The sequence below is a fragment of the Zerene cesonia genome, chromosome 29, assembly GCF_012273895.1.
Source record: "Zerene cesonia ecotype Mississippi chromosome 29, Zerene_cesonia_1.1, whole genome shotgun sequence".
Classification (NCBI taxonomy): Eukaryota; Metazoa; Arthropoda; class Insecta; order Lepidoptera; family Pieridae; genus Zerene; species Zerene cesonia.
In genome coordinates this window covers 2097781-2123388 of record NC_052130.1, presented here as the reverse complement: position 1 = coordinate 2123388, position 25608 = coordinate 2097781, and the positions used below count along the sequence as shown (strand labels likewise).

The window sequence follows — 25608 nt, the reverse complement described above, 5'->3', positions numbered from 1 at the left end:
ATCATTTATAATGTCCATTATCTGATTCAGTGCCTTAAATTTGGGGCAGTGTGATCTGAAGCCTCTATAATTTATGATATAGAGTCTATATCATAAATTTTCTTCTATTTAGAAACTCAATTTAATGAAATGTACAGTACCGCCAAACTTCACGGCCGCTCCGAATTTAGCTGCATAACGCTGCGCAGTACAATGTATACGGAGATATTTTTAACACCATCTAGTTATAAATAATAGAAAGATTTTTGCAGTTTTGGTTTATTTATTTGTATGAAAGTTTTCGCAAATATTACACGACAATTCTTATTTATATAATTAACCTAAATCCGAATGCATATGAAATCATTTCCCAGCTGCTGTAGCAAGTGGATTTCTTAACACCAGTATAACAGAGTCTCCTCGTAGAAACATTTTTGAGATAAACCTGTCTTTGTTCACAGCTTTTCCCTGCAAAGAAAATAAAATGTTACATCTTTATTTTATATTAAAGTTAAGGTAAAATACAACTCTGTGGCCTTGACTCTGAAGTATGCAAGGATATAGAGGTGAATTTTTCAATTGGATGATTTATTTATTTTTTTTATTTATATGTGGTGGTGGTGAAATCCGGAACTGTAAATAGTATGTAACAAATTCTTAAATTCATTGAAATTGTGATCCTCATTTGTCTATTCTTATAAATTTAAAGATATCTATACTAATATTATAAAGAGGAAGAGTTTGTTTGTTTGAACACACTAATCTCGGGAACTGCTGGTCTGTTTTGAATGGTTTTTTCAGTTTTAGATAGCCTATTTACTGAGGCTTTAGGCTATACATGTACCACTGGCAAAGTTGGGGCAGACTTCTAGTTTATCATACACTTATATGACAATTGATTTCACGACTACGTTAACATATAATTTCAGAACTTGACATTTGTTTTGCACAATGTGCTCTGCTACTACACTTGAATTACTTTGACGCTACATACTACTCAATTCCATCTCATATCTCATCACTGCTCACCTCATATGTTGAAGTATGATGTCATATACCCTACTGCCATCCGAAATATACTATTCAATACGGAAACGATTTTTCAATGCTAACCAGTAGTTCCTGAGGTTAAAGTCAACCAAGCAAACATACTTAAGTTATATAATTTAGTTTTTTTTACAATTAAAATGACAACAAAAGAAATAAAAATACATTTTTCAACATTATTCACTACCGCAATAGTTTCACCACCAACTTACAAGTTACATTGCAGGTGCCAAACTAAAGTATCTACAGTTGAGGTTAGAAATTATGGTCGTACATAAAAGATAAATAAACAATTTTTTTACAAAGCTATTGTTACCTTCTTTCCTTTACCCGTTCTCGGAACCTCCGTCCACATCTCTTTGACATTTTCAAGAACCATATTACAATGCCGGTCGAATGCTTTCACGCGTCCCAGTAGTTTTTTATTGTTCCTACAATTTATTAGAACTTGGGTGTTGTTTTTAACGGACTGTGTAAGTACAGAAAGGGGACCCGTACTAAATTCTTCCTCTTCTATCTTTGCTAATTCCTCTAAAGTCATTTCAGAACGGGGTTTTGATGTGGTCGCCCTGAAAAGAACAGGTTAAATATTTGTTACTTAAATAAGATCCAACTCGGAAGTTATTTCAATATTACTGTTAGTAAAATCAATGCTAACATTATTCTTTATTTGAGAATTGATTCACAATTATGATAAATATCTAAATTTTAAAATAAAAACAACTGATGCTTTTGTATCACTCTTCCGACGCCGATACCACAGATTAAGAACTCGTTACGATATGAAACATTTTTTTTTTGAGTTAACAGATTATACAGGCAAAATAGTGATGCGGTATCAAAATTTTTACTCTGTAGCAATAAATGTCAATGCTGCAATTAATACACTGTTATATATTTAATAATTATAGTTACGGTCACAATATTTAATATATCATAAGTATATTGATAATTTCTGAATCCCCAGTGGATTTTATTTTCTTCTAAATAACTCATAATGTCTATTGTCTGATTCAGTAACTAAATAAAGGCAGTGTGATCATAGGCTTTTAATTTCCAAAGTTAGAAACTTAATTCAGTGAAGTGTATGAGCGCATTACATATATATTATTAAACTATCCTTGTCACATTATGGTTGCATTTGCTTATTTTTTTTTTTACTTAATGGCTTGGCTACGACTCCTTTAAGCCAAGTCTTATTTTTGATAACAAATTTCTTTAATTTTATGTATTTTCACGTATTTCTGTAATAAGTTATTTTTTTCTCTAGATCGTTCCAACAGTATTTTTACTGTATTTATATCACGCAGTATAACACTTTTTGTTTTTTAACAGATCACACAACTGGCGGCGGGCTTGCATATGCTTATATACAGTTACCAAAGACAACATTTTCATATCGTTGTTTTTGATTTTTGTAAATAACATCACAGATAACATAATATACTATACTAGGTAAGATTATGGTTGGGGATTTTTTAAAAATAAGAAAATGCGACTGGTTTGAGCCATCAGCCAAGATTACTGATTATTGTGTGCCGCGATTTTCAGAAGCTTCAGAGTTCGGGCAGGTAAGTTTGTTTAATTGTACAGTATTTAGATAGCTACATACCCACTTTATAAATATCTATCAAGTATTGTTATTGTTAAATGTTATTTTAACATATATATATAACATGCAAAGTTAATACGTATCTTATTGTTAATTTCAGATAAGTATGTAGATACATACAATAGAAAGTTAAAAGTACTTGTATTTCGAATTTCAATTGTCACATTTTGCAAAACATATTTTAATGAATTCGTGTAAATTACCTACAAAAAACCTGACTTTTATTATACCCTACAAAAATTCTGTTAATGAATGTTTGTTATATAAAATATGTAGGTAGGTAATAGATAATAATTTATTTTCATATAAAAGGGTAATATAATGTGTGTTAAAAGTAGTTCTTTTTTATTAATTATAATACAGTTATACAGATAAATAATTTAAATAAATCTTAAAAGCATATTATATAGAAAAAAGTGTTTTAATTATGTTTGGACTAAAAAAAGCATGGATTTTTGCAACAATCATTGAGATCTTTTGAAATCTATAGAATCTTTCTTGTAAGTATGTATAATATAAGACTGCCTCCTTGGTACAGTGGTTGAGGCGTGAGTGTAGAACCGTGGGGTCCTGAGAAGCAACCCAGTGGGGATGCATAAAAATGTCTCAGTGTGGCAGGACACAGAAGCCCGATCCTGATGAATAACAGTGAAACAGATGTATATCATCTGCCCCATACCCCACTAGGGGATACGGGACTTCACTAATGGATAATATACATAATTAGTATATTAATCAGTTATCACTGTTTATACAAACTTGCTATTAAATGATATTCAGCAATTTAAGAGATTAATTTAAGTTCATTTGTTAATTGTGTATTCAGTAATGTACTAGTCAGCAGTAACAGATACATTTATAAACACTTAAGTTCTGGGTATCAGAGAGGAAGTTTATTTAAATAATTTTTTTGTCATTGCTTAAACAGAATCCTCCGAGGTGACAAGTGAATGTGTTGTGAGTTATTAGTGTGATATTTAAATTTATTTTCAAAGAAAAAAGTGAGCAGAATTTTATAAACTCCCATTTCAATACATGAAAACTGGCATGATATGTACTTATTAAAAAAAAAAGAATACTAATAAAAGAAAAATTAACTGAACATAACTTACATTACTTTTAAATGTATGTCCAATGTCCCACCACATGGGGATGGAAATGATAATATGATTATTATTATAAAATATTTTGTTCAGAAAAATTTCAGAATTTTTTTATTACATTTTCAACAGGTGAAGACAAAACAAGTCAACAATGGCACCAAATTTCAGTAAGAATGCTGTTCTGACAGGACTAGTGGATTATTATTGTTTAGTTTGTGAATTTCACTCGCAAAATGAGGACAATATTACAGAACATGTAGCAATGTTGACTCATAAGAATCACTTGGAAGATACATTCTATGATATTGAAGAAGAATGTATTAGAAAGGTGAGAACTATTTATTTATTATTAAGATACCACATAATACAAAGGGAACTTTGATGTTTAAATGAAACCTTAACAACCATCATCCTTATTGAATTTTTTGATAATCTACTAATATGACGAGATACTAACATGTCTGTCTGTATCTCTGTCTCTCTCTCTCTCTTTCTCTTAATGGTCAATGGACATAAAATAGGTTTTATCATAGAAATCCCACAAGAAGGGACGATAAACACTCGGGGACTGTATATTTTTTCTTTGGCTATGCGGGCAAAGCCGCGATCGGAAAGCTAATGGATAATAATTATTATTTATTAAGTATGCACCTAATGAAATTGAAAATGGAATCGGAATTCTTGTTCTTAAAAATTCACTGAAAAGTCGTAATTATTTAATCACTTATCTTTTATCATTCTTTTCCTTATGATATTATATTATTTATATGGGCTGCATCTATTTAGTTTTCTGTGTACCAGTAGACTCTACAGATCGGAATGGTCGTGGTTTAAATACTGCGGTGGGACGTAAATCGTAGTCCCTGTCGAGATTTATTATGATGGTTGAAACATTTTTTCATCTTTTATATTATAAATACGAAAGTAACTCTGTCGGTCTGTACGTCCTGTCCTATACCACTGACCGATTAGGATGGAATGTTGAACATAGCGATCAAAGATAGTTTGAGACCTGAGAAAGGACATAGGGTAAGTTTTATTCTGGAAATCACAAGACATCGCCAACTATGCTAGTTTTTCTAAGTCTGTGCAAGTAAAGGCCCGGGCGGATAGCTATTTTGTAATCAATGTCTCTTAATTAATGTCTCTAATAACCATATATATCTTTTAGTTTTATAATAATTTGGTATATATTGACGAATGTAATTATGTAATTACTTAATGATGCTCATTACGATGTTGATCGTCATTCTTTAATCAATAACCATAAACAAATACTTATTTTGAGAAAGATTTTTTTAAAGTTTTTTAAAAAAAATTATAAAAGCATTTCAATGCTATAAAACTAATAATTAAATTTAAAAATACTTATTTTGTTTATGTATAGCATTGAACTTTTTATAAATGTGAAATTTTTAAAGAAAAGAAAATATTCGATCACGTGGAGCCGAATTCGGGCAACTGAGCTGGTGGTTCGCCTGATGGTAAACTATCACCAAGGCCCATGAACGTTTGCAGAGAAAAAGCCTCTGCGAATTCGCTGCATGTTTTAAGGGGAATGGGATAAGGAAAGGATTGATGATTCGAAATGAGGAAAAGTAAAATGTAAGGAAATACATGCTTCTATTTCACGCCGATTTTCTGTGGGGGTGTATTCCTCTGGCCCAATTTGAGCCGAAGCTCAACTCCCACATAAGAGATACCTTCATATACCTTTGCCGTATTTTGGGTGTCCCTTAAGGCTCATAAAACTGAATGAGTAGACGCAGTAGTTGCCACAGTACGGCGAATGACGCGGGTTCTAATCCCGCTTCGTGATTGAATTCTCTTTTCTATATTTTATTATTTAAAAAATATGTGTTTATTATTATTAGTATTTATATTGCGTATGTGTTTGAAATCCATGAAATAAACACAAGAAAAGCCGCGGGTGAAATTTGTTTCATTGTGTATTTTAGTATTAACTATTTATGCCACTTCCTTTTAGAAGTCACTTGACGACGCAGTTTCTCTCGCGGAATTTTTGTAATTTTTCATTGATGATTCGTTCCTTTTGGTAGAAGCGTGATCAAGAATAGATAATAAAACCATTTCACCAGAGTTCCCGAGAAAAGCGTGCTCAAGTCAAGTATTAGTATTAATATAGTATTAGTATTAATATATGATGTATAAGTATGCATATGATACTTACTAAAATAATTGTTTACAGATAAAGCAATGGTACTTTTGTGAGTTTTGCAACCAATTAATAAAAACGAAAGCAAAATTACGATTGCATATTGCTGAAAAGTTACACGTTGTAAACAAGTTTCGTCAGTCTCTGCTACGGTGTGATGGTGTCGTCATAGCCTTTGGTGTTATAGCCATTAGTAATAGTTCATGGAACGGCTTATGTGGAGGCACATGTCTTATTTGCAACTGTGAATATACAGATGAAAAGGAACATTTAGACACACCCATGCATAGCATCAATTTAATCCAGAATAATATTGAAAGCAACAATCAAAATCATATCTATCGTTTGGTAGGAAAGTTGTTATATTATTGTTTTCTGATTTAATTGAAATATAAAATGAATGTTTTTAAATGTTTAAGTTTCAGATCGTTCAATAACTAACACTTCTTTTTTTCAGATTGATGCTACGTCTTTTCATTGTTTGACATGCAATACTCTGGAGTCGATAACATCTCTTGGTTCACATTTTACGGTTGATTCTCATACAGATTTCCTTGAAAAATGTAGACAAAGAGCTAAAAGTTTCCTTAATACTATGGCTGTTAACAAAATTTCACCTGCAGAGATTTCACCAAAACATGATGAATTGAAAAGACAGGGTTCAACATCAAACATTAAGTTTAATGAAAATAGTTCAACATTAAACATTGAAATTAATGAAAAGAGTTCATTAGAAAATACTGAATTTAATGCAATCACTCCAACAGAAAACCTTGAATCCAATGCAATGAGTTCACCAGAAAACATTGAATTGAATGCAATGAGTTCACAAGAAAACATTGAATTGAATGCAATGAGTTCACAAGAAAACATTGAATTGAATGCAATGAGTACATCAGAAAACATTGAATTGAATGCAATGAGTTCATCAGAAAACATTGAATTGAATGCAAGGAGTTCACCAGAAAATGTTGAAATGAATGCACCGAATGTTGAAACGAATGCACCGACTTCAACAGAAAACATTGAATTGAATGAACAGAGTTTAACAGAAAATATTGAAAAAGAGATAAATATAAATCAAATCAAGGAAGGGAATGTCAACAAAGAAAGTTCGCGGCCAAAAAGAAAAACTGCAAAAAATGCAAATATTAATCAAAATCAAAAAAATAATGTCGAACACCGTAAAATATCAGAACGTGAAGAAACAGTATGTAAAATATTAAACGCGGAAAATTATATAGTTCCGTTCGAAAATGGGAAAATGATGTGTATCTTATGTGAATGGGCAATGGAGCCATGTCATGTTACAGGTCATGTTACCAGTACCCATCATGAAAACATCCTTAAACTTCACAAGGTACGTATCCAGAAATTAAATCAGACTCCACAGTTCCTCAATAAATCAAACGAAAGAAACGAAAACAACTCAAATGTTGACTGTAATAAGACTCTTAAAGACATATCCGACGATCCTAAAATTTTGGAGTCAATAGAGTATTTACAAAATAACAGTATTGAAGTTAACTTTGAAACAAATAGCGTTATGTGCAAGAAATGCTCCAAATCAATTGATTTTAATTTGAAATCCATTCAAATGCACATAAATGAGCACAAACCCGCCAGTAGTGCAGAGAGGATAAAGAAAGAACCTGAGAACTTGTTAAAAGCTGAAAAAGTTGCGAAAGATGTTCCATCGCCACAAAAAACTGCAAATACTAAGCATTTTAGTAGTCCTGTATCTCTTAAACAGAAACGTACGGAAAGTTCACCGAGTCAAGATGACTTAGAAAATTTTGCAAAGGAAAATAAGCTAAAATATAAGCCTGGGTCTAAAGACGTATTCTGTGAACAGTGCGGAACTAGAGTGCCACTATCTATGAAAAACATGAAGGAACACATAAATGGGAGTGCACATAAATCGCGCAATGAATTATCAACGAAAGTTAAAAACGCAAAAGTTGAAACAATCCAGATACATTGTTTTGTTAAAGATATGACGGCAGTGCATACAGAGCACCAAATGGATTTTGTTCTAAACGGAGAATTTTGTATAACATTTACCAGCATGCTTTTAATCAGAAGATGTGAAAATTCACACTCCCTTCGATGTTTAGTATGTTTGGAATTGTTAAACACATCAAACCCTTTTGTGAATATGGAATTTTTGATGAATCACTCACAGAGGCACCTAGACATGTTGGACAAAATAGCTGTGGTGACAAATATACCTTCGGAGTTCATTCGAGTGGTAGAGGTAATGTGTATTTTTTATTTTATTACCTTCATACAGCATTTAAGTAATATATAACCTTTCTAACTACGCGAGATCTATGCGACTGTTGATCAATGAAGAGAGCATCAAAAAAACATTAAATTTCCACCTCCGCCTTCCAATTTATCTATAGATCTTGATAGTGTTGGAGATGATATTTTTCCTGTGAACATAAGGCTATGAAAGTCAATCTACCTATGCCCGTGAAGTAGACAATAGACATGGGCTAGCGAAATTCCATATTTTATTAATTTATTCTATTATATTTCAGACACAATCCAATTGTTACCACTGCGGCTATTGTAATAATGTTTATTCTTGGGAAAAATTAAATGAGCACTTTCAAACAAACAATCACAAAGAAAACAAAAATTTCGCCAAGTATCGATTGGAGCAATACCTACCAGATATTGTACTCAACAGACGTAGAGAGCGACATGAACAATTTCTCATGGAATGCCTTCTGAAATCTTTCATATCTAATATGCGTTAAGACCTTAAAATTATCTTCTTCAAGTGTCATTGCATAAATATTGTTTTTGTATAATTTTTTTCTTAATTTCTCGAATTTTATAAAATGTCAATCAATTAATTGCTTTTTAACTTCTCAAAAATAGGTTTCTTTTTTTATAATAGCTATTAGCTAGCTTTTTTGATCTTTTATTATTATGTTTTCATTTTTCAAATATTATTAATTTGGTACTTCTTTATTCGTTTTCAGGTGCTTTACTCAATTACCTTATTTGACTACTTTAATAATAATCGCATTAGTTTGATAAGAGTATGTTAAATTTAAGTCTTAATCTACAACTAAAGACTATAAAGTATTAGTCTTGATTCGTTCTTTTTTTAGTATCTATCCTTTGTAAAAGGTTCATATATTCTCTAGTTTGTATACGTGATAAATTGTGATAATTATGGCGAAGTATAAATAAATGTGTTTATTTTTTTGAATTAATTGAAGTTCATATCGATTACTCAAATAATAAAGATTCGATACGTTTATTGAAAGTATCGATATTTTGGTTAAATTAAATATTTTCAGTTAAATACTTTTTGTAAACTTTAAATAACATGAATATATTCAATAAAATATTTTTAAATATACTTAATGTTTTTTATTGTAAAGTTGCAATTGTTATTATTGATATTCTATAATGCGGGAGTCGAGCACGCTTCCTCGCGAATTGGACCAGCTCTGAAGAAGGTTAGGGGGGAGCCGAAGGCCCGTTTGCTTTTTCTCACCCGTCCCGGTCCATTTCTTTTTCGTCGTCAATCCTCTCCTTATCCCTTACCCCTTAAAAGATGATAGCAATATTAGCTATATCTGTATGTTTATATGGGACTGACCTTAAACCTCGATTTTAAACCACTTAAACGGACAGATTTGATTCACACTTTTTACACTTGTCAAGGATCGGCGACAATACAATAATTTGATGAGTTTTCTTACATATACTCTGTATAAGGGCAACTTAAACAATATTTTAATTGATTCTATCATTAAAGAGTGTTTTTTTTTAATCTATATAATAATAATAAACAAAAATTTATTTGTTTGAAATATTATAATACAGACTTTGGCACTGGTTAATAATAATATAGTTCAGATAATTCGCCAAACAATGGCATACAAATTTTGTATTAACATAATTACGTCATCATACTTTGATTATGCTGCACTTACTGGCTACTGCAGCTTCATCGATCATTCGTTTAGTTTTATTATAATCGATGTTCGGTTAGAAATAGTTAATTTGCTATAATTGAAAAAGTAGAAATAGACATGATCATTACTATTCCAAGTTACAGTTTCTACATCGTAGTAAGTACAACGTGTCTGCTATTTTAATATAAAAGTATATAAACTATTAAAGACATCTCATATTTTTCCGCAACTTCATCGTTTGGCGGGTCTAAACTCTAAACGCGTCACGTGATCCCATTACAGACAACAGCCAAAAGATGTCGCTATATGCTTGTCTGTATAGAAATCAGACTGTATCGGCGCCAGGGTCGACAAAAATAAATAATATTGTTTGTTTACGTCCATATTGCTGCAAACGGCAGATTGTTCAACCCGTTCGCGTTGATAGCGCGTTTCGTGTGGATTCAATTATTTCCCGCGCTTTTATGACGTGTGATATCTGACAATATATCTGTGGTTATTGTTTATGTATTATCTAAGATTTTAATTTGGAACTTTATTGATGCAAACTGAGTACTTAATAGTTTAAATTGGTAAGTACACACACATTTTCATAAATAAATATTTATAAAATTGTGCAGTTTAAAACATACAAACTTCCAAATTTTACTAGAAGTAGCTTACACTATTTGATTGACCTATCCTATGCCTGCTATTTATTACAAAAATATTTTTTAATTATAAAGAGACATTTCAAGATTTCTACAAATTAATAATTGTTCTTATTAGATGTATATTATGTACATACTTATATATTTATATTTTTATCTATTAAAATTAGGCCAATGAAATATAAGTGCAGTGCCACTGGCCACGGGCAGTGGTTTTTATTCTCAATATCTATAGATAATTTTTATTCTCCCTATCCATAAATAATTGCTATATTATGAACAAAGTGTTCTTATGTTTAAAATATTTTATAGTTTCTCATTGACGAGTAAAAACTAGCAGCTTACCTTGGTCCTTGCTGTAAGGTCATTTTTGCCTACCTTGTTAAAAAGGTTACTTGTGTTTACAAATTTATCACGTGTGGTTTATAGATTGTTACTGCTACTCTAGAATATATAATATGTGTTGCATATTATATTGACTATTAAGATATTATATAAATTTAGGATCGTAAGCATACAGCGTTCTACAATAAAAAAAAACAAGTAGAAAATGTTCTATTGTTCTTATCGCCATGATAGAAGAAATCGATAGCACAGATAATATAGTACTACTATTATACTAGTCTATAGCAAGTACATTTACTTACTCTGTGGTCTATAGATATAAGTATCATCGAGCTACGTGGAGACCGAGATAATATACATACAAGAGGATCCACTGCAATTCTTTATAAAATTATAATAATATTACTTATATTCATAGCGACACATTGTAGCTTTTGCCCGCGGCTTCTCACGCGTTAAATTCAGAGCAGAATAATAGATGTTACTATACATATAAACTTCCTCTTGAATCACTGTCTCTTAAAAAAAACATCAAAATCCGTTGCGTAGTTTTAAATATTTTAAGCATACATAGCATCGGTGTAGCTATATACTAATATTATAAAGCTGAACAGTTTGTTTGATTGTTTGAACGCACTAATCTCAGGAACTACTGTTCCGATTTGAAAAATTATATCAGTGTCAGATAGTTTATGGATAAAGCTAATACGGAACCGTATGGACCTGTATAAAAATCAATTAACAAGCAACTATCGAATTATATTGTCACTGTTAACATACAAGAAGCGAAGTACTAACTCTGTAAATGGAGTCAAGGTTCGCAAACAACTGACAGTCGGTCAGCGCTATTGTCCTTCGATTGTTCTATCGTTATATTTTGCTTATATTTACGTTGCTTATATTACGCTGCTTTCTTCGTCAGCGACACGTATTCTGATAAGAATATGTCACTACTTTAAAATATAATAATCTTCGTCCATCCGTCAGAAGTAATAATTCATTTGTTATATTAGTATGTTATCGGAAGTAACTGGCCTAGCTGTCTTTCCAGTAAAAACATTTGAAAACTTGACCAATTCTGCCATATGCCATATAATGGTACCTAAGGTACGTAAGGGGTAATCCATTAATTACGTGAGGTGTTGTTCAATTTTTGACCCTGGGTAGAGCCCCGCGATTTCGTGACATAGATTCAACCCGTACACATTTGTGTACGGTTTACATATATATTAGGAGTACTAAATTTAAATTTTGACATTTTACTAAATTTCTAACGGCAAAAAATTGTTGATATTCTCCGAGATCCCCATTCTTAACGTGATTTTAAATTTAACTCGACCCCCTTCCTACATTAAATTCCTCACGCTATTATTGGATGCCCCCTAATGTATCGCTAGCCTTAATAAAACATATAACCTACTTATTCACAAGCTATGGATAGTTCGATCAAATTGCTTTATAACAATCGCAGGAATCATGGTCAATTGATTTTCTTCAACAATAGTAAACAGTACATGATTTTACAAAGTAGTATTTTTACCAACAACAAAATATATGTATGATTGATATTGTTTTATTTATTGTTACGCGTAATACTAGAAGTAGAAAGCATAGGCAAGTTCCTAGAGTAATGTCCGAACAATAGTTAGCTAAATGAGCAATAAGAAAATATGACGACGATCCTAATCCAACCGAAGACAAATCCAAGAAACAAATAATCAAGATCCATTTAGCCGTTCTTTAGTTATAAATGGTGTAATTAATCGACTTTCATTTGTGTATCTAACGTTCAAAGGCCGATAACGCTTGAGCGAAATAATACCTCACACTAATTTACGGTCACAGTAAAAATTCATTAGAGCCACAACACGAACGCGGTCTGGCTCTATAAAAACGTCGTGGCAATGAAGATATGCCATGACGCGTTAACATTACTTGGTTACCATAATGCCGGTCACGCACAATCGTACGAATACGTAAACTTACTTAAATACACTTACTTTTCAATTAAAAAGAAAGCAAGAAAGAATTTAGTAATAAAATATTGGACACGAATCATATTAGTCATCGGTACATTACATGTAATGTGTTATTTAAACATTTTTTCAACACTTCATGTAATGCTGAGAACGCGTCGTGGCATTCTATTATTGCCTGAACGCGTTGTGAGCGCTTTCGTTAGAGCCACAACACGAACTTCGTCTCTTTTACCATTTATGTGTTTTTTTTTTGGTTCAATAAGTGTAGCCCGTCATTGAGCGCAACATTAATATAGCGTATCATATAAAGACTTAGGAATTAGCTAGGATGGTAATCAGATAAAGTTTAAGTGCAATTTTCGAGATGTCCGACTGTATTTAATTAACTTCATTATATCTATATTTAATTGGCGTCAGCATTATATTATAGCTAGAAAGAAAGAAAGAAAAAATATTTATTTGACGGAAAAGACATGACACCTTTAACAATAACAAAAAAAATATGTATATGTATAAATCTATATCAAGTTCCATATCGTTGCCGTATAGGATTTAATTCAGCGTGTGCTAGGAGAGCTCCAAGCGCTGGTTTTCAATTAGACCCCTAAAAAGTTCTGACCGCCTCCTTGGTACAGTGGTTTAACGCGTGAGCGTAGAACCCTAGGTCCTGGGTTCCATTCCCGGTAGAGACGCATAAAAAAGAATGTCTCGGTCTAGCAGGACACAGAAGGCTGATCACCTACTTGTCCGTAAAGAAAATCGATCAGTGAAACAGATGTACATCATCTGCCCCTTACCCCACTAGGGGACACGGGACTTCACTTTTCCTAAAAAGTTCTGGTAGTATCGAAGTTCGGCGGTCCGTCCCTGGTAAATTTATGGCTTATATCCACAGATTACTATATAGAAAAACTTAAAAAAAACTTAAAAAAAAAACTTAAAAAAAACACCGAACAGCATGGATAAATTCCTATTTCTCTCGGTCACGCCATCACGCATGAATGGCAGGACCGATTTCAATAATTCTTTCACCATTAAAAAGCTGCAACTACACTGAGTGACGCTATGTATGAGTATACGCTATATATGTAAATACCACGGGTGAAACCGGGGCGAACAGCTAGTATACAGTATTAATTAAGTTATTGTTACGTATAAGGCGTTGATCTTTTATAAAATTAAAACTATTCGTGTGAATGCGACATTCAACGAATGATTCAGAAATAAATTGAACACGGGACTCATCAATTAATTTTTCGATGTGTTCAATACGCGGAATAACCACGCTGTATGATTCAGGCCGTCGTCGCCTGAAGTTGTGGGGGGGGGACACGTCCACGTCACTTTTGTGTGTGTGCGTGTGTGTGCTTGTGTATTGTGTCGTATGTCGTGTGTCAGAGGAACCGATGTTTATTTTTTTTATTGAGATTATGTCCGGAGTGTTCTCGAATTTGATGAAAATTGGTCAGATATGGCGGCCGGCACAAAATGTCGGTTTCAATATTTTTCACAACTCCCTCAAAATGGGTATTAAATAAAAGGGCTATAAAAGGGAAAATACTATAAACTATAAACTACGACAAATTACAAATCCAAGATGGGCGCTAACCAATGGGAACCGCGAAGGACACGTGGACAGACAAGACCGGCTTCGCCTGTGGTACATATATAGCCTACAACCTTCCACAATAAATGGCCTATTTAACACTGAAAGAATTTTTCAAATCGTACCAGTAGTTCCTGAGATTAGTGCGTTCAAACAAACAAACGCTTCAGCTTTATAATATTGGTATAGAATATTGATTATAATCTGCCAACCCGCACTTGGCCAGCGTGGTGAACTATGGAATGAACCCTCATAGGAGGCCTGTGTCCCAGCAGTGGGAACGTGTATGGGCTGATGATGATGATGATTGATTATAAATCATCTGATCTGTTCTCAACACTTATAGCACAGTGTAACCTAAATCATAATAAGATGAATCGAACATCCTCATCAATGAGAATTAAAATCGATTAAATGAAGCACGTTTTTATTCACGTGCAAATCGAAATAACTGTGCGTCGTAAATTGATACTGCTTTGTTTCATACGAATTATTGACCATACACGAATGGTACATCTGTCTGGTGGGTTTTGAGACAAACATTGGGTTACACGAGTACATAATTCGATTGGTTTAATTAATTTGAGCCAAATTCAATCTGTGTTTTGAAAAAAACAATAGCTTTATGTGATTTTGCAGTGGTGCGTGACAGACTTCAAAATACTGTGGCGCTAATATAAAAAAAAAATCATTTCATTAGGTTTGCTTACCCTCTGGCTGCGAACTTCCATCTGTTATATCAATATCCTAATATAATATAAAATAATTACAGAGAATATTTCAATAAGTGTTTTCACAAATAAACTAACAACCTACCTTACAAATATCGAGAGCTGAAGATATTTTAACTACAAATAATTGTTTTTTTTTATATATGTAAAAAAATAATGTTTTTTATAAGATAAATAAAATATTTTCAACCGAATTTTATTGTGATATGGTGTGATGTATTCGTTTAGACATTAAAACGAGGCGTAAACAGTAAAAACAAACATTAAATTAATATATAATCAATACGATAATCCAATAATCTGATATATTTCTGCAACGTTTCCGCAACATAACGTGTCATGACTTTATAATCTCACTTTTCCTTAGTCTGTGGTCCTTCATATGTTTCCTTGTTGCAGCTGGTGGGATTTAGTTTTTTTTTATGTTACAGGCTATGTAAAGTTACTAGTATAATATTTTATTATCTGTGGAAAAGTTACGTTGTATACTCTTCAAAAGGGCAATACGAAAGTCTGGTAATTGCCAGACTTGTGAGAGCGAGCAAGACACAATCTGTTTTATATGTCAGAGCGATTATGGCTTATAAACTGAAGTCGCTTTAAAATACAACAAAATTGCTTGTTACCGTATGCCCTGCCTATTCTTTTGATATGTCATAGCTTATTGGACAGATAATTTGGTGATTCTGACAAATATTTGTCCCGGTCGTTGCCCCTCATAAACGAATAAACGATTTTGGCGAATAGGAAAATGATTCATTAGTATCTAATTCTAACGAACATCGTTTGTTTTCTGTTGTTTTCTGAATAAATACAATAATTCCTAAATTTTTACTGTGTTATTTAGTTCAAGAATAAGTTAAAATATACAACTATGATTAGAAAAACACTTTTTTCCACAAAAACGTGTTGGTATAGGACCTAGAAATTAAAATACAACGTTTATCACATAACATATATCTAGTACAGGATTGAACCTACATACTAACTCAATCAATCAACCCAATAAATCACGGCCTTTATCTACTGCGCCATCCAGGTCATTCAACTAATCTTTTAATAAATATTATCAAAATGTGATATTATTTGTCAACTCAGTTGTGTTTATTTTTACAAATGTAGGTCATGATCGACGAGTAGGTATGTATCGCATACTGTCATAAATTTTTATCAGCAATAAGGAAGCGATTATAGGTATGTGAGACATTGTTTTATTTTCATATTAATTTAAAACGAAATATAATACACGACTGCGGAAATTTGATAGTAACTATTTACTATTTACTGACATGTAAAAAAGTGTCCCGTGTCCCCTTGTGGGGTATGGGACAGATGATGTACATCTGTTTTACTGATCGATTTTTTTTACGGACAAGTAGGTGATCAGCCTTCTGTGTCCTCAGACCGAGATATTATTTTTTGTGCGTCCCCACCGGGAATTGAACCAGGTCCCCTCGGTTCTCCGCTCACGCGTTAACCACTGTACCAAGGAGGCGGTCAGACCAATATGTGGTATATAATAAATTTTCACTCCAGACCTAACCGAAAACTTTTATTCCACTACCAAAGTCAAAATACTTTATTTAATGTTGTAAACATGTACTCGGTTTACGACGGCTATCTGATGATAAGTCTCATGAGTATAGGTCCATCCGTTTCGAAGATAGGGGAGATAATAAACCTTCATATAAAATAAAGAATTAATTTAATAATATTCTTAATTTGTGCAATCAACACATGTCTGGTCCAGACTTTCTCATACCTAATTCTGAGGTCATACGACAAGACGTGGTGTAATTAAACAATGACTTAGGTCTTAAGTCTAAGTACTGGAAAACCGGTCACACGTGTGACCTAGCTCTAACCTCGCTTAGGATCATTTTTATCTGTGAGAGAAAAATTAATAGTGGCATACTATCTTTATATAATACACTATTTTTTAGTTTGGATGTGAGTAAAATATCTATGTGCTCATAACTAGCTGTTTGTCCCGGCTTCGCCCGTGGTACATACAAGTATATAGCCTGAGCCACTCAGTGAAGTTACAGCTTGCAGCGTGTTTTAGTAGTAATTGTAGTTCGTTTTGTTCTATAAAAATGTCATAGCAACACCGCTGTTACAACCATAGATAATCTGAGGTATTATTTATTATCTGTGGCCACAGATAAACACAGGTCACAGTATAATATATAAAGTAGCCATACCCATATCCGGTAAGAGCTTCAGTTAATAGAGATATGCTATAGTGTATAGAATATAGAAGATATACATATTCCCATGGCTAATCGAGTCAACCCACTCGCTTCATGTAACATTAATCGATATCGCACACGTCATTCGATAAATTAAAAATTGTTTTTTAATTATACTTCGCTTAATGACTTAATTATATTCGCGTGTGTTTCAAAACTATCAAGGTTCATTATCTATGTGATTAACAATATTTTAAATAATTAGGATATATCTATTACAGTTGCATTGAATAAGTTATAATGTCGGATTAGTAAACACAAGCTGTGCGCCGCGGCTTCGCCCGTGTTCATTAATAGCACTATGGAGCATGTACAAACGGTGAAAGAATTTTCGAAAGCGGTCCATTAGTTCCTGAGATTAGCGTTAGAGGGTTCAATCAAACATATATTTAATATATATTATAGAATAGGAAGGATAGTTTTATATTATCTGTGGTATTGGTTATCATATAAAAACATTATTCTATTGATAAATTATTTATTATAGAATTCTTTTTAATACGAGACATACAGAAAATGTAAATGATGAAAAAATATAATAAGATTAATGATATTGAAATACGATATTATCAAAATATGTAAATGATGGTTAGCAACAATGACGTAGGAGATGAACTCATAATTAAAGAATTTTATTTAAATTTTGTCTTGTCACTACAAAAAATATGTTATTTATTAATTAATTCAAATTTAAAGTACATAAACAGCTTATTGTATACTAGCTTTGGCCCGCGACGTCAGCTGCTTTAAATGAGTATTTATGGGCACCGACATATTTTTCGTCGTGAGTTTTTTATCTGATAATAAATATCCAGTCATTTATCCAATCAAAAATTTATTGTTCAAAACGATTCAGCATTTCCTGGGGTCAGATTTTTGTCAGCTCTATCACATCTCTACATAATCTATACTAATAATGCGGAAGAGTTTGTTTTACGTGCATATCTCGAAACTACTGGTCCGATTTGAAAAATTGCACAGCTTGTTATACTTAGGTTGATATATATTAATAAAAATATGACAAATTTTATTCAATGGTATTGACTCTATAAGGTAATGTACCTTATTTTTAGCACCGTACAAAGAATAGACTTTTGTATTTTCGTATGTTTGTAACGTTTTCACACAAAAACTACTTAACCAATTACAATAATTCTATTACCATTAGAAAGCTGCATCTTCACTGAGTGACATAGGATATATGTAGCACAGGCGAAGCCGGGACGAACAGCTAGTCCATTATAAGTTATACCACAGATAACTAAGCGAATTGACGTAACGTCATTAGTTAACGACATGAACACAATATATATTATATATACGGTATTTAAATATGGCTTCATAAGTAGATATTATATAATAGATCTATTACTATCAGCAATTACTTTGAATTACTGCTACTTCGTCGCATACGTCTTATGTCCGTTCTTATAATGTAAAACCATTCACTTTCATAGCGAACTTACATTTTATGGAACCGATAAAATTGTTTACAACTAGCTGCTCGCCCCGGCTTCGACCGTGGTACATATATAGCCGACTAGCTGCGTACCGCGGTTTCACCCGCGTAAGTCAGTATCCCGTAAGAATATCGGGATAAAAGTTGCCTATATGTTATTCCAGTTGTCTAGCTGTCTACGTACCAAATTTCATTGCAATCGGTTCTGTAGGTTTTGCGTGAAAGAGTAACAAACACACGTACATCCTTACAAACTTTCGCATTTATAATATTAGTAGGATGAATTTTAGACATTTATCTTTAAAAAACTTGAATGTACAGATATAAATAATCTGGTTACTGTTCATTGTATCTATAGATGAAATTACGTCAAAATCCATTAGCGCTTAGACCCGAAGTAAATTGATGAGATTTCAGAATATGCCATGTTGTACCTCTCTCACAGAAAACGATAATTCGTAGGGTTTGATATATTTAGATAGGCACTATCTGTTCTAAGTGATAAAGAGCCTAACTACGCTCGTAAAATTTTTAATCGATACAATTACTAGTACGTCATAGTTGATAGAGGATCTTCTGTATTCTCTGATGAAAAGCAACAAGCAGCGCAAATAAACATTTGGAGAGGCTATATGCCTGTGCAAATCGATTGTTAACTGTGCAAAATAAGGGATATAGAAAGGATTGATGGAGGAAATGAAGGAAAGAGTTTAACTAGGGCAATACGAAATAAATGGGATTAATATTAGGTCAACTAAGCTGGTAGTCGCCTGATGGTAACATCCCACCAACATCCGTAGAAGCAATGCCTCAGCGAATACGCTGCCCGCTTTGAAGGGGTAAGGGATGAGGCGAAGATTGACGACTGGAAAGAAGGAATGCGTGGGTGAGGAAAAGGATACGAACATGCGGTTCCCCTACTCACAGCATGCTTTTATTTCTTGTCTGGAGGTGCTTCCCTACCCCGGTGCGAGCTGGCCCAATTCATGTTGTAGTGTGCTTAACTTTGTGCTTGTGCTTTGGAATCTGAAATATTCTTATTCTGTGATGCGGTATATTTTTAATCTGTGGCCGGGACAGTCAAGTGTGAGGCCACATTATGACGTGACCCTGCCGGTTTATGGCATCCTATTACAAAATTCCCAAGATAGCTCGCGTAATTGCAAGAAAGATGTGCTGATGAAAACCAATATAATATATAGGAGTTTTATTATATTTGTGATATGTTGTAGCTGTAATGAAGGATTAGCGCTGCTGTTTCAGTGAGAAATGAAGTCTGATGTAATAATAATATAATAAAGCGGGGACATAAAACATACATATTTTTAACAACAACAATAAATTTGAGTACACAGTAAAAAAATAATTTCGATGAATCAACTGATTATAACATTGTCTAAACGTATTGTTGATAAAACAAGCAACCATAATGCTGCGATTTGATATTTATAACACTAATATTTACTTTGAAATATTCGTCACGACATGCACCGTCAACCAATTCTTGCTAACTAAATCAGTGGACTGATTTGGATGAAATTACCCGCGAGAGGAAAGTTGTTATCCCAAAAATTGCTATAGAAGCGGAAATTAGGCGTTTGACATAAATATATTTAAAAAGAGAGCTTATTAGTATTTTCTTGTGTTTGATTTTACGCGAGTATTGTACATTTAGAAATTAAAAACTTTTTTAGAGATTTTAAAACGCGATTTATTCATTATATTATTAACCCGACGTTTCGAACAATTTAAAGCGAGCGTGGTCACGGGGAGACTGAGATGTTACATGTCTTGAAGGTCATACAAGAATATAATGAATGAATCGCGTTTAAAATCCGTTAAAAAGTTTTTAATTTCTAAGAGAGCTTACTACCTCCGAAAGCCGGAAAAAGCTCCAAAAAAGCTATAAAGCTTTGAGATTGATCATGGGCAGTGGCTTTACCCCATGTGATCCACTAGCTCGGTTGCCTGCTCCGCTATAAAAAAATAATAACTATGCGGCGCATACCATGGGGCTGTTTTCATTCTTTTGACTGTATTTGTTTTATATGATATAGGTATTATTATTGTTTTTATCCGCGTTTCATTATTGCCTTATTTTTGCTTACCCATTTTTATTATCCCGTATTGTTAGGGTTGCCTGGTAGAGATCGCTACCTAGCGATAAGGCTATTTAATTTGATGGCTATTTTATTTTAATTTGCTATTTAATTTGAGATTTGTACGCCTGTTTATTTTTTGTTTTTTTCATTCATTCATTCATTCATAAATATAGGTACTATAGTACTAAGGTATTAAGTAATATCCTACTAATATTATAAATGCGAAAGTTTGTAAGGATGTGTGTGTGGTTGTTGCCCTTTCACGCAAAAACTACTGAACCGATTGCAATGAAATTTGGTACGTACATAGCTGGACTTCTGGAATAACATAAAGGCTACTATTTATCCCGATATTCCTACAGGATACGGACTTACGCGGGTGAAACCGCGGGGCGCAGCAAGTATACTATACACTAGCCCTACATCGGATTAATCGTGGGAACTCCGAGCAGATGTTGAGATCACCTGGTTTAACGACCAATGACCTGAGTCTGCAGATGCTCGCTTCTGTCTGTCTGCTACGTTACTTACATTTAAACAATTACATAGTCAAAAGAAATATAGACAGACCCGGGGAGAGTTAGGTAGATAGTTTTCGACTTTATATTAGTATAGATTAGTAGGGATAATGTCAAAAGTATGTTTAATATAAGGTTGGCATAAAATTTTCAATATTATAAAATACGTATTATATACGTAATAATTTGAACGTATGATCAATTTCAGCATATAATAATACACGAGAGAAGAATAAGCTAAAAAAATATTTTCATTCGAGTAACATGCCAAATGCCGTTTTAGATTGAAAACAAATACAATAAACTAATTTATTTTAGAAATTATAGACTTTTAAACGGATTTTAATTTCTTTTTTTTTATGTCATAGTCACCAATGGAGCTGGTGGGTCGCCTGATGGTAAGCGCTACCACCGCCCATGAACATTTGGAGAAGCGTAAGGTCAATAACAGAACTTTCGCCTCTACAAATGGATTGCCGACTTTAATTGGGAAGGGATCAGGAAAGGATTTATGGGAGGAATAAAGGAAGGGACTAGGAAGGAAAAGGATATGGGCCTCCGGCTCCCCCCCTCACCGTACGAAACACAATAGCAAACTATTGTTTCACGCCGGTTCTAAATTTATAATACTCGCGTAAAATCAAACACAAGAAAATCTAATTTATTTTAGTTTATTTTATACGAAGGAACGCAGAGTCACCCACACAATGGTCGAGCGCTTCAATCAGGTCCATGGTCTCCTGGTGGCAGGTTTCCGCCGTATACGACTTCGACGCGATTCTCTCTTCACAAGCCTTCAGTGTTGTTAATATCTTCTGTACGTGATGGTCCTCTGAAAGATGGATCCTTATAACTACCACCTTGAAATTTTTATTTACATTTCTATCACAGATAACACAAAACCGTACTAGATCTTTAAAAAGTGTGATCAAATTGCCCCTATGTCCTATTAAGGAAAAAAGAAAGAAAGAAAGAAAGATAGATAGAAAGAAGGAAAGAAAGAAAACACTTTATTGTTTCAGCTATACAATAAGAAAACAATAGAGGACACTTATGTCGATACTAAAAGATATAATGTGTTAGCCGTGTTCCATGAATAAGGTATTTAACCACAGTAAAAATATCCTATGGCCATCGCTGATAAAGTCGGCTTCTAACGATCTTTTTCTTCAATCGCTCCAGCAGTTTCGGAGCTTATTCAACACAATCAAACAAATCATCAAATCTTCCCTGTATAACAATAGTAGATATGTAGATTTAAGGATTATCATTTTACACTAAGTATCTAATACAAATAAAACGATTTTTTAACATTGCTAGTAGACTAGCAGTTCGCCCCGGCTCCGTCCGTGGTACATATATTATAGCTAACTCAATGAAACTCAGTGAAGATGTAGCTTGTTAATCGTGCAAGAATTTTTTTTAATCGGTCCAGCAGTTTTTGCGTGAAAACATTGCAAAGCATAAAAGTATCCTCTTAGTAACATTATATTAAATATGTAGTATCTCTTAGTAAATATGTTATGAGCGTTGTAAGTTAATTACTGTATTGTCAAGTTTAAAAAAATACATTTTGAACGTTCTGAAAATGAATTATCTACTTCTTCACTACATAGTATGAAGCAAATTCGCTTCCCGCGTCTGTACGTATGTATGCTTAGACCTTTAAAACTACACAACGGATTTTGATGGGATTTTTTTAACAGATAGAGTGATACTAGAGGAAGGTTTATTTATTATAATAACATATATTAAACTACTGCAAATTTAACGTGTGTGAAGCCGCCGGCAAAAGCTAGTCTAGTCATAGACTATCATTATGTTATCTGTGCCATAAACTTACTTTCCATACAAATGCCGCGTGCTTTGGTCAGTGGATCGGGCGAGTTCTGTAAAAATAAAGTATAAATGATTAATTATTATATTGATCACCTCCATAGTTCATAATATGGCCTATTTATCGTCTAATAATGTGACATAGCAGCCAGTAGCTAAATATAGTTTTTTATCTCATATTTGAATATAATTTTAACTGTATTTTCTTTTTTTTTATTTTTAAAACTACGGAGGCGCATAAAAAATGTTTCTATGCATATTTTTATATGTTATTTTGTATTGTGTGATATCCTTAAAATCTAAATATCATTATTAAGTAATGAAATTATACCTTATATATAAAGAGAACAGCGTTTGCCGGGTGCAGCTAGTATATGTATATATATATATATATTTAAGAAAAAACTGTTATTTCAATGTAAATTTTTAATACAAGTTTAATATTATATTTTGCATGCTATTTATTTCGTGGCATGACACAAACATGAGAAAAACTTACCACAGTATTTATATTTTAACAACCTGTGTACCATTTTTGCGCAAATAAACAATTACGAATTAAGAATTACTATGCAATTATCTTAGTAATAAGCAGAATTTTCACATAATGCTATGAATATTGACTATAAAAGTATTTTTAAGAACTCGTGCCCCAACTGAATCGTTGAACAACATTCTTAAAGATCGTTAACTCAACAATTAACAGCATTAGTTTCTTAGTAGGTACACAATTTAATCTACACTGAATTGCATAAAATCAGTTGGAATCGGTTCTCATTAGATGCTTCGTGGGAGTGACGCTAAGCAATTAGCTCTTATTAGATATATAATGTATTGTTTTTGTGTGTAGTTTATTTTTCTAGAATGTTCTTTACGAGTAGACACAACTTCGCATGCTTTTTGATTAATACGATACCTACGTACTAAATAGTTTGGAAGTTTTTAGCGAGTATGGTTTTCTTTATTTCATACATTGGATAAGACACTGTAAAAGATAGCTTTTTTATTCTGATTTTCGTTGTTCTTTTTTCTTAGAAAAACTATCGAAACATACTTTTAGACCTGTAATTTTAATACCGTTGATTGTATTTTATATATTCTGGCCAGTGGCATATAATGGCCTAAAGAGCTAAATTGCACATAGGTACGTTTTAGTACTAGTATAGTATTATCACAGATAATGTATTATGTTATCTATGGTAGGTGGATTTTTTAATCTGATTTTATTTTACTTTTTTTTAGAATTCCATACGTCATTTGGAAAATTGATAAAAGAGTAATCAATAAAATAAAATAGAGATACTTTTCAAATTGCTAGCTGCGATACAGTAAAAGCTTTAGTATTAGAGCTTTGTGTTTATCATACATTTTACCAGATAACAATGGATCGATGCACATGAGGGTATGCTCAGGGACGCTTGGTATCAAGCAAGCATATTTCTGTATTCATATGTTGTAAAAAGCTATCTCCGAAGGGTTTGTTTAGCGAATAACTCATTTGAATGCCCTTGCGTTATAAATTAAAATCAGAACGCATAGAATTGTATTTTTTTTTTCCAACCGACTTTACAAAGAGGGGTTACCAATTTATATCGTTCAATTTGTATTGTTAAAAATATAAAGGAAAACTCGAATTTATATATGGAAACAATTCTCAATGAACTAGTTACTATGTTAAAAAACTTTACTTATTCTAATGACAATACCTTTTTTTAAATATGTATGAAAATTTATTAGACTAAAGTTTTCTTCAACGTTTTGAAATTACAGAAAACAATTATTTGGATATTTTCCCAATTAAGCCTGTACCGGATTGACCCCATATATGTACTTATATATCTATATAACTTAAACACAAATCTACATCCTGTTCACACAGACAGTCAGACATGAACCAAAATACAATCACAAATTTCATATTTGCGTAGCCATGTTTATATAGCAGTTAAATACGCCTCGTGTATAGCAAAATGTGTTGGATGTGTCGAAAAACCATGCTTTTAGCACTGTGATTTGTAGGTCTTCATACTGGTCACTCACATTTGTACTAATACGTTATTATAATAATTCACAAGTACGACATTTTTTTTTTGAACCCTCATAGGAGGCCTGTGTCCCAGCAGTGGGAACATATATATGGGCTGATGATGATAACGACATTTGCAAATATATTATTCAGTCTCTTATTTGCGTGTAAACATTCTAGAATGTACAAATGTTTGCGCTCATGTGTGAAGGACGGAGCAGAACAGAAATGTTTTGGCCTGTC

The 25608-nt window shown here is 32.8% G+C and overlaps 4 protein-coding genes across 6 annotated transcripts in view; 2 read left to right on the top strand and 2 right to left on the bottom strand.

The window, feature by feature from the left end:
- Nucleotides 1-242: 242 nt before the first annotated feature.
- LOC119837926 (probable small nuclear ribonucleoprotein Sm D2) lies at nt 243-1825 on the bottom strand. Its single transcript, XM_038363717.1, has 3 exons — nt 1685-1825; nt 1343-1595; nt 243-447 (listed from the first exon to the last, which is right to left on the bottom strand). Coding segments are annotated over exons 1-3 (360 nt in total). The 5' UTR covers nt 1687-1825; the 3' UTR covers nt 243-342.
- Nucleotides 1826-2429: 604 nt separating this feature from the next.
- On the top strand, nt 2430-8840 carry LOC119837813. 2 transcript variants are annotated; one of them, XM_038363581.1, is made up of 5 exons: nt 2430-2597; nt 3871-4069; nt 5951-6265; nt 6375-8174; nt 8464-8840. In XM_038363581.1, exons 2-5 carry the CDS (start codon nt 3893-3895, stop codon nt 8683-8685), a joined length of 2514 nt encoding a protein of 837 aa, XP_038219509.1. In that variant the 5' UTR covers nt 2430-2597; nt 3871-3892; the 3' UTR covers nt 8686-8840. The 2 variants fall into 2 exon arrangements, with proteins under 2 accessions (XP_038219509.1, XP_038219510.1); XM_038363582.1 differs by lacking the exon at nt 2430-2597 and adding an exon at nt 2687-2914.
- Nucleotides 8841-10269: 1429 nt separating this feature from the next.
- The window catches only part of LOC119837753 (protein phosphatase PP2A 55 kDa regulatory subunit), a 37472-nt gene continuing 22133 nt past the window's right edge, over nt 10270-25608 (top strand). The window contains exon 1 of one of the 2 annotated variants that reach the window (XM_038363490.1): nt 10270-10433. The gene's annotated coding sequence lies outside the window, so the exon portion shown is untranslated. The remainder of the gene's footprint in view (nt 10434-25608) is intronic. The other variant, XM_038363489.1, reaches the window with a different exon arrangement.
- Nucleotides 22160-25608, bottom strand: part of LOC119837754 (cytochrome b-c1 complex subunit 6, mitochondrial-like) — a 4941-nt gene continuing 1492 nt past the window's right edge. The window contains exons 2-3 of the mRNA XM_038363495.1: nt 23347-23392; nt 22160-22335 (exon numbers count right to left, since the gene is read on the bottom strand). Of these exons, the coding sequence (XP_038219423.1) occupies nt 22175-22335; nt 23347-23392 (207 nt within the window). The 3' untranslated portion in view covers nt 22160-22174. The remainder of the gene's footprint in view (nt 22336-23346; nt 23393-25608) is intronic.